At 43.2% G+C, this 15,605-nt stretch overlaps 1 protein-coding gene across 26 annotated transcripts in view; it reads right to left on the reverse strand.

Annotated features, from left to right (window-relative positions):
- KCNMA1 (potassium calcium-activated channel subfamily M alpha 1) overlaps positions 1-14,033 on the reverse strand; it is an 855,266-nt gene extending 841,233 nt beyond the window's left edge. For all 26 annotated transcript variants that reach the window (XM_073353218.1, XM_073353215.1, XM_073353216.1 and 23 more), the window contains exon 1: positions 13,621-14,033. In XM_073353218.1, the coding sequence (XP_073209319.1) occupies positions 13,621-13,941 (321 nt within the window). In that variant the 5' untranslated portion in view covers positions 13,942-14,033. The remainder of the gene's footprint in view (positions 1-13,620) is intronic.
- Positions 14,034-15,605: the final 1,572 nt, after the last annotated feature.

Raw genomic sequence — 15,605 nt, forward strand, 5'->3', positions numbered from 1 at the left:
GAAGGTGCCTAAACTTCAGGTCTTAGATTCATATTCAGGTATCTCAATAAGCAACCAAATTTTCAGAATGCTGAGTACCCAGCACCTCCCACTGAAGTCAAATGAAGCTGCTGAGTGCTCATCACTTTTGAAAAATCAGACCACTTATTTAGGTGCCTAAATATGAATTGAAGAGCCTAACTTCAAGCATCTATTTTTGAAAGTCGTGGCCTAAGTGCCATGTGTCAACAAAAATAGCACATGTGGTACATGATGCACAATTTCCCATAGAAATCATGCATACTTTAGCAGAATTAATGTAAGAGTGCTATAATATTAGTGCAAAGTATAATACTGTTACAACTACTAATTTAAATATCAGGGGAATTAAGTGTTCCATTCTTCTTCATGCAATGCACTAAGGGTCAGATTTTTAAAGGTATTTAGGCACCTAAAGATATAGATGGGGCTTTTGAAAATCCAAATTAACACCTACCTGGTTCTTTAGGAACCTAAATACCTTTAAAAATCTGATCCTAAGTGATTTCTGTGCAGACAGTTTGTAAAGTTCTTTGTGATCTTTCAGGAGGGTAAGACATAGGGTAAACATCCTGTTCCCTTTACTTATACAAAACCAATGCCATTACTTGCACAATTAAGGGGAAGAGGATTTTGCCTTATTATAACTTAACAGATGAAGTAACTTTTCCCAGAGGAATGTTTAAGAATCTGGCACACTACACAAAATTTTCAGACAATTTAACTGTTAGGATTTCATTCATTTGAAGTATTTTGCATATTTTAGGCCCATTGGACTAACTTCATCACTGGCATACTTCACTTGGAATCAACAGGAGTTAGGATCAGCCAATGACTCCTTCAGATCCCAAAATCTAGTCAATATAACAGGCACCAAAGCTAGGAATGTCTTTTTTTTTTTTTTTTTTAAGACAGACTATTCCTACCGGAATACTTCACTACTTGGACATATAATTCACACCTCTCTCAAAAATATTAAAGAATAAGTGTGGACTATAGTCCTATAAATGAAAAAAAACAAACAAAACAAAAACAAATATCTATTATAGCAAGGAACCTCAAATTATGTGAAAATAACCTAAGGTTAATAGCAGTCTGTTGTTTCTGTTGTTGATACAAATTGGCACACTAACAAATATAAGTATACATGGAATACAGGGAAACCAGAATCTAAAATTAAAGGCCGTGCCACATAATAAAAACAGTTTAGTGCAATTGCATAATCTAACAGAATGTTAGAAATATTCACTTATACAAAAATTAAGGAAATGCAGGAAATCATCACTTAGTCAAAAGGAGTGGAGGTGAGTGTCTGTATCACATATAATCTAAGAGCCAGACACTTATGTAATGGGGGAGACGGACTGTGAATAAGTAGTCTAGATGATTTAAATGATATTATATACATGAGAAAGGTTTGCAGGATCATAACCCACAAACTGTAACCCCACAACCCAGTAGAAGCATATATTTATGATTAGCAAATAGGCTTTGTAATTCAAGTGACTTCAATCACTTGTGGACAATGGACTCAATTGAGAACAACTGACAAGAGACTTGTATCACTCATGGCTAAGGATAAGATTTTGTCACAGAGGTCATGAAAGTCACAGATTCTGCGACTTTCAGAGACTTCTGTGACATTTTCTCATTCAGCTTCAGCCCTGTGCCATGGCGGCAGGGGGCACCTCACCTCTCAGCCGCCGCCTACAGGTGATAGGGGCTGGAGCTGTTAGTTTCTCCGCTCCCCACCCCCACCCAGCCCCCTTCCTTATTTTTAGTAAGTCACAGACAGGTCACAGGCTTCCATGAATTTTGTTTATTGCCCGCAACCTGTCTGGGACTTTTACTAAAAATAACTGTGACAAAATCTTAACCCATGGCCCACATAGTCCAAATAAGACAACTCTCCAGCCACTGGTAAAACAGTTCAATCATTTATGCCCAATGAAATACTTGTGCAAATTCACAAAAATAAATAAATTTATCAGCATCGCTCTTCATAAAAAAAAATCTTAAGATGTTTAGGAAAAGCACTATACTTTGAACCATTTTATTTGAAATACAATGGCCACCATTTACAAATAGTTACTACAGAGTATCTGAACCACAATAATATTTCCTTATATAGAGAATGGAAATTAACTACAGCATCACTGATGCTCTTAACTCATCAATAGCAACCTTTGAATGTGTCTCCCTTTGAGTTTAACAAAACGGCTATCAAAGAGTTATCTAAGTATTAAAGTATTTCATGCATAGTAGATAGTGTGTAGAAAGGCAAAGTGCACAGAAAAAGGTAAGACAAATATTTAGCCATCATTTTTTTGGCCAGGAGAAATATATATATATTCTAAACTTACTTCTCTGTACATTAATAAACCAAACAATAAATGTGTAACATGGTGGAATTTTATCTGATGGTTTTAGTGACAAGCCATTCAAGCTCCATTCTTCTGGTTTATAATTTTACCATAGCTCCTCAGTGGCATTATGACCTGGTATTAATGGGTATTTGTTTATCCCATTATATATTAATAGTGAGGTCATATTGTTTGCCCATGTATCTTATATTCAGTTCTGCATATAAATTCCAGTTTTTCCATGAATACTGTATACTTGACAGAGTATAATTTATTTTATGCCATTACATACACACAATTAAAGGACATAAAAGCCTGAAGAAGGATTCCACTTTATGCACAATAAATGCAATACTAGCTTTTATATAATGCTTTTCAGCCATAAATCTCAAAGCATTTTACAAAAAAAAAAAAAAGTTTTATTATTACTAGTTTTTACAGATGGAGAAACTGAGGAACAGAGAAGTGACATGTACAACTAGTACCCATGTTTATTAAAATATCGGCAAGGATACGTGAAATGCTGTATTTCAAATGCACCAAACTAAGGCCCCAATCCTGCAAATACTTTTACATAAGTTTAACTTACTTAGTGGGAGAAGTCCCAGTTAAATCAACAGAACTGCTTACAGTAGTAAAGTGAGGTGCATGCTCAAGGATTTGCAGGCTTGGGACCTAGCTGCAAACATAAGCCCTAGTACTGCAAACTGATCCATGTGAGTGGAGACCTTTGTCCATGCATGGCTCCGTTGAATTCAGTGTGGCTCCGCAAAAGCGCAGATGCTTACCGATGATGATCACTGTGCAGGATATGGACCATGGTAGATGTACTGTCAATACAGTTTCAGCACCTAGATTTTCATTTCAAAGGGGCCAAGAAATAGTTAAAAATCTTAATGTGACCCACCCCCCACATACACACACACAAGTTTTTAACTTTTTTCCTTTAGAAACCCAAACATAACAGTAAAGGGCTAAGCTAGCATATGTCCAAGATAAGTAAAATACAAAAAGTACATTAATGGCATGAATGATAAAAACTGGATTCGATTTTTTAAAAATTCAGTTTTAATCATCAAAAATGTTAACAGATAAGATCTTTTAAAATGTTTTAAAGTCCATAATACTTATCCAGGGTCCGGACCAAAGCCCACTGAAGTCAGTGGAACTGTTTCCATAAAATTCAACAGGTTTTGGTTAAGGCTCTCAGTTTCTGGAGTGACCAAACTGACAAATACATATCACAGATCATCAAAAAGCAACATGGCCAAACCAAACTGAACCCTACAGCATTGCATTCATTCAAACAGGATCACATATGCTATCTATGGGAATAAAGTGTTCCTTTCATTGATCTGAAACTGGCATATAATCTGGGACTATTAATATCTAGACTTCAAAATGGGCCCTTCCATAGCAATACAACTCCATTAGAGTTGGTCAAATAAGGTGAATTAATACATTATTCCATGTGTGTGCATATAATTTATTCACCCAGGTATAGAGCTGGGATAATTATTTGACTAATATATGCATGAATAATTTGACAAATTTAATTTTTTTTTTAAATTCACCCAAATCCAATCTCCCCCTTCAGAAACACAAGCACTAACTGATGCTTCTGCTGTACCTCCAGTCTTCATTTTGCTCAAAACCAGCTGGGCTGGTTCTGTGTTTAGCCCCTCCCCTCCCCCCCCCCCACCCCCCAAACACACAAGCATACAGGGCCCAATTCTCCAGTGCCCTACACCTTTTGTCATCATTTATCCCTGTGCAAATGACAGGCGTAATAGGTGTAAAATGTTACTGTTCTGATCCGGTAGAGTTTTGCACCCAGATTGCACTGGAGTAAATGAGAACAAAAGGTATGAGGCAGTGAAGAATTGATCTCAAATACTTCAGCAGAGTATGAACTCAAAAGAGAAACAATCAATTCTGTAAATGCCCTTCTACTTGCAACACATTATCTCTTGTCCCCACCTTCCTTTCAGTTCCTGAATTCAAATATGCAGGAGAATACACACACACACACACACTATATTTCCTCTGACTAGAAACTCCACCAAATGCATGTTCAGAGTGCAGCTTTTTAAGTTTTCCCTGGACAAATTTCAATTGGGAATCTGAAAACCTGAATATTCAGCTTCATGAAATTCCAGGATCTTCATACAATTCCAGACAGACAACTTTTCATCAACGCTCAAAGGATCCTCTCCTTCTTGCCCTTAGTGTCCTGCTGGAATACTCTATATTGTCATATTCCTGGATCTAGGTAGGTTCTAGGACTTCCATCCTACAACCTCGGACGCTAGCATATGTAATCATTGCTGGTTTACTGCCTGATCAGGCAAACCCTTAAACTCACACAAAAAGAAAAGGAGTACTTGTGGCACCTGAGAGACTAACCAATTTATTGAGCATAAGCTTTCGTGAGCTACAGCTCACTTCATCGGATGCATACTGTGGAAAGTATAGAAGATCTTTTTATACACACAAAGCATGAAAAAATGGGTGTTTACCACTACAAAAGGTTTCTCTCCCCCCACCCCACTCTCCTGCTGGTAATAGCTTATCTAAAGTGATCACTCTCCTTACAATGTGTATGATAATCAAGTTGGGCCATTTCTAGCACAAATCCAGATTTTCTCCCCCCCCCACACCCCACTCTCCTGTTGGTAATAGCTGGACTTTACTAAAACTAGACAAGCCATTTACAACACACACTTTGCTTCTCTACAAAAGAAAAAGGACACTAAACTTTCTAAACTACTACATGCCACAAGGGGCCACAGCAATGGTTCCCTCAACCCACCCCGCAATATTGTTAACATATCCAACTATACTCTTAGCCCAGCAGAAGCAGCTGTCCTATCTCGGGGCCTCTCCACCCCCACGAACATGATACAGTTCTGTGGTGACCTAGAATCCTATTTTCGACATCTCCAACTCAAGGAATATTTCCAACACACCTCTGAACAACATACTAATCCACAGAGACCTCCCTACCAACACTACAAAAAGAAGGATTCTAGGTGGACTCCTCCTGAAGGTCGAGACAGCAGACTGGACTTCTACACAAAGTGCTTCCGCTGACGTGCACGGGCTGAAATTGTGGAAAAGCAGCATCACTTGCCCCACAACCTCAGATGTGCAGAACACAATACCATCCACAGCCTCAGAAACAACTCTGATATCGTAATCAAAAAGGCTGACAAAGAAGGTGCTGTTGTCATCATGAATAGGTCGGAATATGAACAAGAGGCTGCTTGGCAGCTCTCCAACACCACTTTCTACAAACCATTACCCTCTGATCACACTGAGGGTTACCAAAAGAAACTACAGCATTTGCTCAAGAAACTCCCTGAAAAAGCACAAGATCAAATCCGCACAGACACACCCCTGGAACCCCGACCTGGGATATTCTGTCTACTACCCAAGATCCATAAACCTGGAAGTCCTGGGCGCCCCATCATCTCAGGCATTGGCACCCTGGCAGCAGGATTGTCTGGCTATGTAGACTCCCTCCTCAGGCCCTATGCTACCAGCACTCCCAGCTACCTTCGAGACACCACTGACTTCCTGCGGAAACTGCAATCCATCGGTGATCTTCCTGATAACACCATACTGGCCACTATGGATGTAGAAGCCCTCTACACCAACGTTTCACACAAAGATGGACTACAAGCCATCAAGAATACTATCCCCGATAATGTCACGGCTAACCTGGTAGCTGAACTTCGTGACTTTGTCCTTACCCATAACTATTTTACATTTGGGGACAATGTATACCTTCAACTCAGCGGCACTGCTATGGGTACACGCATGGCAACACAGTATGCCAACATTTTTATGGCTGACTTAGAACAACGCTTCCTCAGCTCTCATCCCCTAACGCCCCTACTCTACTTGCGCTATATTGATGACATCTTCATCATCTGGACCCATGGAAAAGAAGCCCTTCAGGAATTCCACCATGATTTCAACAATTTCCATCCCACCATCAACTTCAGCCTGGACCAGTCCACACAAGAGATCCACTTCCTGGACACTACAGTGCTAATAAACGATGGTCACATAACCACCACCCTATACCGGAATCCTACTGACCGCTATTCCTACCTACATGCCTCCAGCTTTCACCCAGACCACACCACACAGTCCATTGTCTACAGCCAAGCTCTGTGATACAACCGCATTTGCTCCAACCCCTCAGACAGAGATAAACACCTACAAGATCTCTATCAAGCATTCTTACAACTACAATACCCACCTGCGGAAGTGAAGAAACAGATTGATAGAGCCAGAAGAGTACCCAGAAGTCACCTACTAGAGGACAGGCCTAACAAAGAAAATAACAGAACGCCACTAGCCGTCACCTTCAGCCCCCCACTAAAACCCCTCCAACGCATTATTAAGGATCTACAACCTATCCTGAAGGATGACCCAACACTCTCACAAATCTTGGGAGACAGGCCAGTCCTTGCCTACAGACAGCCCCCCAACCTGAAGCAAATGCTCACCAGCAACCACATACCACACAACAGAACCACTAACCCAAGAACCTATCCTTGCAACAAAGCCCGTTGCCAACTGTGCCCACATATCTATTCAGGGGACACCATCACAGGGCCTAATAACATCAGCCACCCTATCAGAGGCTCGTTCACCTGCACATCCTCCAATGTGATATATGCCATCATGTGCCAGCAATGCCGCTCTGCCATGTACATTGGTCAAACTGGACAGTCTATACGTAAAAGAATAAATGGACACAAATCAGATGTCAAGAATTATAACATTCAAAAACCAGTCGGAGAACACTTCAATCTTTCTGGTCACGCGATCACAGACATGAAAGTTGCAATATTACAACAAAAAAACTTCAAAACCAGACTCCAGCGAGAGACTGTTGAATTGGAATTCATTTGCAAATTGGATACAATTAACTTAGGCTTGAATAGAGACTGGGAGTGGCTAAGACATTATGCAAAGTAACCTATTTCCCCTTGTTTTTTTCCTACCCCCTCTACCCCTCCTCAGATGTTCTTGTTATACCCTGGATTTGTGCTGGAAATGGCCGACCTTGATTATCATACACATTGTAAGGAGAGTGATCACTTTAGATAAGCTATTACCAGCAGGAGAGTGGGGTGGGAGTAGGTATTTTTTCATGCTTTGTGTGTACAAAAAGATCCTCTATACTTTCCACAGTATGCATCCGATGAAGTGAGCTGTAGCTCACGAAAGCTTATGCTCAAATAAATTGGTTTGTCTCTAAGGTGCCACAAGTACTCCTTTTCTTTTTGCGAATACAGACTAACATGGCTGTTACTCTAAACTCACACAGAACCTCGCTGAAGTCATTTGGGACACAAGGATCAGGATCAGGACATTAAATGTTGACTGTTGTTCCACAGTTAGCAAGTTGGTCACCCCGTGCTCCATATTCTGAAATAAGGAGCTTTGATGAGAGAAACTCATAATCCACTTTCCTGTGATTGTACTGAAAGGCTACAAGAGTGTCTATGTTTTTCAGTGTAGGATTCCACAGAGGACTTTCCTGTTCAGAAAATTTAGGTTACAAGCTAGATTGATTTAAAAGGTCCTTAAAGAGGACTAACAGTAGTGCCTCACACACCTTCTCTATTGCAGACCAACATGCAACTGTTAGAGAGAGGTTATGTTTAGACCTAGTGAAATCTCTAAATTTTCACGGGGAATCTACATTTAGGGTTATATACTGCATGCAGGAATCCCACAGGCATCAACCTTGGGTATGTGGATCAATATTAAACAGCACAAAGCTCCTTATCACAGTTGTTGCTTCAATTGTGCTACACTGGGAAAAAGTGTGATGTCTAATGGTTTCCATAGTAACACTTACATGTATGTGATGTGATGGGGTAATCCAGTGTTATATTAGAGCACGTCACTTTAGATTTTGCTTTTTATTTTTTTCTTTGTCAAACATATTTGTTGCAAAAGCCGGTGGATGGTGCTCGGTCAGAATAGTGATTAACTCAAGGCCCGCTAAAGGGCTTTTTGTTTGCCTTTTAAAGCACTATCCATATCTTTTATATTTTGGATTTGTGTCTATTTTTATCATTTACATTTTTAAAATTGAAATGAATTTGGTAATGAATTAGGAGCTATGGAGACTGAAAGCACATTTTTCTCCACAGCAGATGTATGGCCTGGGCAACAGTAAGCATCTCAATGCAGGTGCCTAATTGCTATTCTGGAATGAACTGCTAAAGGATTGAAGGTAGTTCTACCTTCAAGTCCCTTTCCCTCCTTGACCTCTTTGATGACATCTTCACATCACAACTGGAAACTTGCCCACTAGAAACAGAACTCAGACTCACCAGGTAGTTTCATACAGTCAACCAGAAGATGGTAATGTCTCAGTCACTACCAACTTTGGCCAGGTTTGACCTCTGACCTAAAAGCAAAATGCTCTGTAGTTCACTATTAATCTGATGAGCCATCCAATCCTCTTCTGTTCATTTGCTTCTGTTTAGTGCATATTAAAAAGAGAGGCAAGACAAGCTTTGTATAGGCAGCTTTGAACCAAGGACGCTCCCACCTTACAGATATGTGCATATCTGACAGAAAGGTATACAACTGATATATCTGGATATTTGGGTTTTCTAGAGGGGTGTCTACAGATTCAGACGTCACTACCTAAAAAGCTAAAATGTCTGTCTATATGTTACATAGAGCTGATCCAAAAATGGGGCTTCCCCTTCCAGAGAAATTTTTGACTTTTCATTGGAAAACTTTTTCCAGTTTAAGGTTTGGTTTGTGGATGAACATTCTAACATTTTTAAGGAAAACAGATACTTCATGAAAATGTTAGTTTCACTGAAAATCCAGTTTGCCCATCAAAAACAGTTGACAGAATTTTTTTCAAACTAACACTATGTGATTTTTAAAAAATCTACTGAAATAAGTGGCCTAAGTTAATTGCAAAGGGGTGTTTTATAGTTAGTGGTTAGTTAATAATTTCAATCGATGCCCCAGCGATTTGCTATTTATAGTAGTCATATGTGGGTGGAGCAAATTCCCCAAAACATCTGTTTTTAGAGAAACAGCTATCAATGCTAAGGACTCGGCTGTCACAAAGATGGGCCATACCAGAAGGAGCTCTGGAAGACATAATAACTAAGGCAATAATGCCCTCTGGGGATCCAGGGAGCACAGAAAAAGGAGCCTTCTAGAGGGCACTCTGCGCCTGGCCACCTCCACAAAAGGACTCCCATTGGGCCCACTCACTGTCTTGCATACCCATGCAATCCCTGTGGGAAAGACATTCTACATGTCCTCTCTTTCCATTGCAAACCTGTGCAAGGGCCAGCCAGTCTGTCTGATTAGCTTGTTTGTAAGTTAACTAGTATATAACCAAACACTCTGAAGGTAGAGTAGTGTCATTCAGGAACACAGGCATTGCCAGTAGCAGGTTCATCTAATCCAGTATCTATCAAGTGACCAGTACCAGATGCTTCAAAAGAAGTTCCAAGAAAACCTGTAATGGACACTTATGTCCATGGAGGAGGTGGTTCCATCCTAACCTCAGATGGGTAGTGATCACTTTATGCCATGAAGCACAAGGGATTATATCCCTTATTTTTTTAATCCCACCAAATGTAATTATGTAAACTACACAATACAAATGTAATTCTTATTAGAATCTTTTTATTGTATTGCCATACATAATAGCAAGTAAAATGACCAGAGTCCAATCCACCTTATTCCTATCTCATGTTCTCCCATTTTAAATACTAATTTAGGAACTGAACAGGTTTGCCAAAGAAGACAGAGAAAAAGCAAACCATACTCAAGAACCAATCCTAATTCTTAATAAGAAAACAGCTACTTACTACTTAAGATGGAGCGCTAAACACAAGACACTGAGAAACAAACAGCATTTTACAACTCTCTAAAAACAAGACTAAAGGCATTGTTGCAAAATTAAAATTAAAAATGTGTAACTTGTTAGATACAGAACAAACAAACAAAAATAGTGGCCAGAAATTGCAAGTGACTTTAAGATTGTCTGAAGTACTGATTAACACAGATCAGAATTTACATCATGCTCTCTGGCAGACTGGAAAAAAAAGTAAGAAATAAATAAATTTTGCCATTTTTCAAAATAAGTTACAGTCCAAAATAAATTGTAACTTCACGAGTTATTAGCAAAAATTAAGAGTATTAATTTCATATTACTATGCAACAGTTTTGAATTTTGAAAAGCATTCTACTGGATATTATCATTCCCTTCTCTCTTGTTGTACCATCCCTAAGAAAAGTAAAATGTAGCCGCAACACATTTTGTATCACCTAAAGGGTTAAATACAATGCATTCAATATTTTTTTAAAGTCCAAAAACAAGTATAACCACAATGCAGTTAAAAATTAAAAAGCAAGAAAAAGAACTGTAGCTCCATACAATGCATCTGCTAAAAAGAGCTAGATCCACAAAGTGAATCTGACAGAGTCCTGCAGGAATATTAAGTACACGGCTTTAAGCTGGGGTTCTAAGGAAAAGCATACGGTAACTCATTTGCTGCTATTGGAATAACAGGTGATGGAATTCCTGGAATCTGCATGAACTTAATGTACTGATCAGCTGCTGACAAAGTAATTCTGCTCCCTGTGACTTTTAATACATGAACAAATTATTTGGTATAAGTCATAGAAGTCAGAGATGAAAAAGATTTATTAGAACACTGTGACCACTCCTTCTGTAGATGCAAGGAGTAGGATATTTTAACTCTGCCGCACCAGAGGAGAAAGAAAGAGGACATACTAGGAAGGAAAGGTCTCAGCACAGTTGCTTCTCATGCCAAACAGTACCTCTGCTAGGGGTTCAAAGTAGAGGACATAATATACATGTGAATGTGTGCATAAGCACACGTCTGTTGCAACAGCCTTTGCCAAGTGGCCATGGGGCATATGGCTTGTGCAGAAGTTTAAGGGGGTTTCATTTGTCATTTCAGTTGGTATCTATTGCAGGTTCCTTTTCTAGCATTTGCGGTACAATCACACACTCTTTGTGCACTCAGAACTCTCAATGAAATCAGTAGGACTACTGAATGTGCCAGTAATGCAGGACTGAGGCCCTGCTAATTATTCTTTACCAAATACTAGAAAACCTGCACAAATTTAATAGGTGCATCCTAAAAAAGGTGCACATCTCCCCCTGCCTGCAGAGTCCTCTACTGTCCTCCCTAACCTCTTCCACAGACAGATCGTCATAGAGCTGGCTATTTTAGCTCCAAGATGTGTAAGCTCCTGGCTTGCTACTGGATGAGGATTTGTCCTGCACAAGTAAGTAAGTAAGCCCTGAGACAACTCAAACATAAAAGGTTCAGACCAGTGGTAACAGACAATTATTTAACTCAATAAACATATTTGGCCTGTTTGAAATGGATGTTTAGAAGACAATTTAGATGTGCCTTTCCTAACTTTCCTTAAGAGATACATGAGCTGCTTTAACTGACCATCTCCAAAAAACAGATTGTCGGTTCAAGGACATTTATGAATGCACTATAATAAACAATTTGCTAGAAGGTGGCTTGCTCTAGCTTTTGAATCTCATGGGTGAAGAAGTCAATCACCTCTTAGGATTTTCTGTATCCTTTGTGCCTTCTGTGGCTCATCACCACAAGCAGAGAAGGAGACTAAAAATATAGAGGGGAAACTCCAGACAAATCTAACTAGATACCCCTCTCTTGGGAATTTGGTTTTTCCTTTCATAGGAACCGGTATTTTCCAAAACACATGTTTATTGTCATAAAATACAACTAAGCTCTATGAGCACATCTGGCAAATCTCTTCTTCCACAAGCTCACATTTCAGTTACCTTGTAGATTTCTTGTTTAATAAAAGTATCTCCGCTGTCTGGTATTTTTTCTGTGAGACCTGAGTTAAAAGTTTTATTTTACCCCATCTATTTAATTGCCACATTTTCCACTGATAGCACAATTATTATAAACCCAAATTATTTCCAACTGAAATTAAGAGATTCTTCTTTATGCAACTTTACCATAAACTACCTGAACACCCCAAGAAAGATATTAATGAACTGTATCACATTTCCCAAGATGTTACATGATTACCTTACTTTATGATTTTTTCCAATTTCCAGTAAAAGACAAAAAACCCTCTTGTGCAGCCAGGTTGTGCCAGATCATATGGGGGGTGGGAGGGCAGGCAGCACACTAGTCAAAGCAAGTTAGCAACCATATATTAAAAGGTGTGTGTGTTCTTGTGAGTATGTGTGTGCCAGGAATAACTAAAGCAGATATTATTCCATGTGTAATCCAAAAAATGTGAAAAGGGAAGGGGAGAAACTCCAGCTGCCAGTCTATTTTGGGGTCTTAAATTGCCTGTCAAAATCCACTTTAGCAAATTCAAAGCCTTAACACTTTCTGTCCCATTTCTCTCAAATAAAAAAAAAAGGGGGGGGGGATCAGGATAATCTGTGTTTAGCCAGGATCCTAGTTTGGGTTTTGAAGACGACCTCAGAGAAGCTGAAGTGTTCACTGCACTACTTCCCATTTGGTAAGGTGTAAATGGTGGCAGGACTCCAATGCACCTTTAAGTGCTACATCCTGGCGAAATTATAGAAGAAAATCTGATCCAGTGCAGTTACTTACAAATTCACAAAATACATCTACATTTATCACACCAAAGAGAAGCCCAAGAGAGGCACTTGGTGCTATGGACCTAGCCTCAAGAGAAATGAATTCTACCAAGTTTTTCCTTCTTGGTGCCATGGAAGAAAACAACTTAATTCAGCAAAGAACAACCAGCACCACCAAACTATCGTTCCCCCTGAGAGGTCTCTCTAGTCGAGGGGAGAGTCATCTTAGGGGCCACCTCCGCGGAACTGTCCCGCTATGTCAAAAGGCAGCATTGACCTGGCCGGCAGACAGCAGGGGGGAATTCTCCTGTCACCAGCCGCTGAAGATGGAGCCGTCTCTGTGGAAACATTTCCTAACGTGACACGGAACAGAGCCACCCTACAATACTCAGCCGCTGCTCCTCTCACGGAGTCTAAAAGGCGACCCTACAACAACACCGCCATTCGATCAACGCTTCAGGGCGCAACCCTACAATAAACACCAAGCAACCCTCGCCTTCGCTCCCAGCTCCCCAGCGCCTTGGAGACCCCCTGAAATCGCCCCCACAGACGGGGCACCCTCCCCCCACCGCCAGGGGGAGGGGGGCTCACCTTGTTTTTGACCCCGCAGTGACAGCAGACGGTCCACAGGTACTTGAGGGTCCTCCAGAGCAGGATGATAAAGAGCCCGCCAAAGAACGTGACCATGGACGAGGCGAGGAAAGCCCACCACATGCGCTGGCCGCGGCTATCGCAGGGCACCTCCATGGTCACCGGGATGATGAGCGCATCCATCTTGGGCACGCTGACCGGGGACGAGGACGAGTCCGTGTTGAGATTGCCGGCGCTGATGCTGTTACTCATTCTAACGCCGCCGCTGCCTCCCGAGGCGCTGCTGCCGCTGCTGCTGGCGACGCCGCTGCCATTTGCCATGGCTAACAACGAGCGGGGCGCGCGGGAGCTCCGGAGAGCTCCCCCCGCCGCCAGCGCCCCCCCAAACACCCCTCACCAGCCATGCCGCGCAGTCCCTGGGCCCCCGGGCCGATGCCAAATGTCCCCCTCCTCCTGCTGCTGTGGAGAGGAGATGCCCGGCCCCCCTGCCTCCTCTTCCTCCCAGATACACAGCCCCCACCCCACCCCCCAAATCGCAACCCCCACGTCCACCAGGCTAATGCCTGCGAGCCACCCGCGCCTTCTCCAAGGTACCCAGAGCCGCACTCCCCCTCCCCCAGTGGGTCTCTTCCAGCTTCTGCCTCGGCTCTCCGCGGCGGTGGTTTATCGGTAGCAGTCTTGAACTTGTTTATTATTAATAATCAACCCCCTCCCCCGCACACACCCTCCTCCTCCAAGTCCAGCCCCTTCCGCGCCTCTCCCCACTCTCTCCTGGCAGCAGCCTCCTGGGGATCCTAATTCATCCTCCACTTGCCCATCTGCGCTCGTGCTGCTGCTGCCGCCTCCTCCTCTCCCATCCTTCAGGGTCCTCCTCCAGGGCTGAGGCGGCGGCTGCTGCTCCGCCCGGCACGCGGCCACGCACCAGCCCCCCGCTGCCCCGGCCGGGTTTGTCTGCGCCTCCCTCTCGGCTCCTCTTCTACCTGTCGGCGGCAGCCGCTGCGACGCGTGTGGCCCGGGCTCCGCGGGGTGACGAGCGCATGAAGGGGACCCCGGGGGGCTTTCCCCCGCCCGGGACTCGGCGGCGGCTGGAGCAGAGGATGCTGAGCTCAGGAGAGCTGCGGCTGCCGCTTCCCCGTGGTCGCGGTGCGGCTGCGGCTCGGCGCTTTCCACCCTCCGAGCTTCCTTCTCCCGCGCGCTCCGCTCTCCAGCTTGGCCCGGGCGCCCCCGCCTTGGTGAAGCCGCCGACTGGGCTGGATGAGGCGCGAGAGAGACACAATTTACAGGTAGCAGCGAGGCGGGGCCACGCTCAGCCCGAGCCCTGCCCGCCCAACAAGTCCTGCTCGCCGAGCCGAGACCATTGCTGCCCGCTCCCCAGCTCCGGGGCGCGGATCGCCTGAGCCAAGATGGGGATGGACGGATGGAGAGAAGGAGGGAGGGGGAGCATGGGGAGGGTGCAAACAAAATCCCCCCCACGCTTAAAAGCCAATGTGCTCTTGGCTGGTTTGGTGACTGCCGTGACGTACCGGCTAACGCACGGTGCCTGTCATGTCTCTGTGTCTTGCTCCCCCCGCCCGCCCCCCATTCGGCTAATGCGATATATTTCCAATACAGATGTTTTCCATCCTCTCTCTGTACAGCAGATCGTAGTGACTGGAATGCGAAATGGGGGGCAGAGAGAGACACACACCGAGAGAGAGATGGGACTGGGCAGCGGAGCTGCTGTTAGCTTGCTCAGCTGCCATTCCTCCTGTTTATTCCTCCATCTCCCTCCCTGGAAGCAGCGAGGCCAGGGCAATTAACCAGGCGCAGCAAGACTAAGAGGGAGAGTAGGGGCGTTAATCCTGCTAGGGGGCGCGGGGGTAGAAGCGAGGATTTCTGCCCTGTTTAATCTAATCAGAATCTTAATCCGGAGCTAAGAGGTGTTTGGGGGGGGGGGCGGAAGGGGTTATGTGTGAGGAGGAGGGGCAGAGAAGGGAGAGAAACAG

The sequence above is a fragment of the Lepidochelys kempii genome, chromosome 7 (assembly GCF_965140265.1).
Source record: "Lepidochelys kempii isolate rLepKem1 chromosome 7, rLepKem1.hap2, whole genome shotgun sequence".
Taxonomy (NCBI): Eukaryota; Metazoa; Chordata; order Testudines; family Cheloniidae; genus Lepidochelys; species Lepidochelys kempii.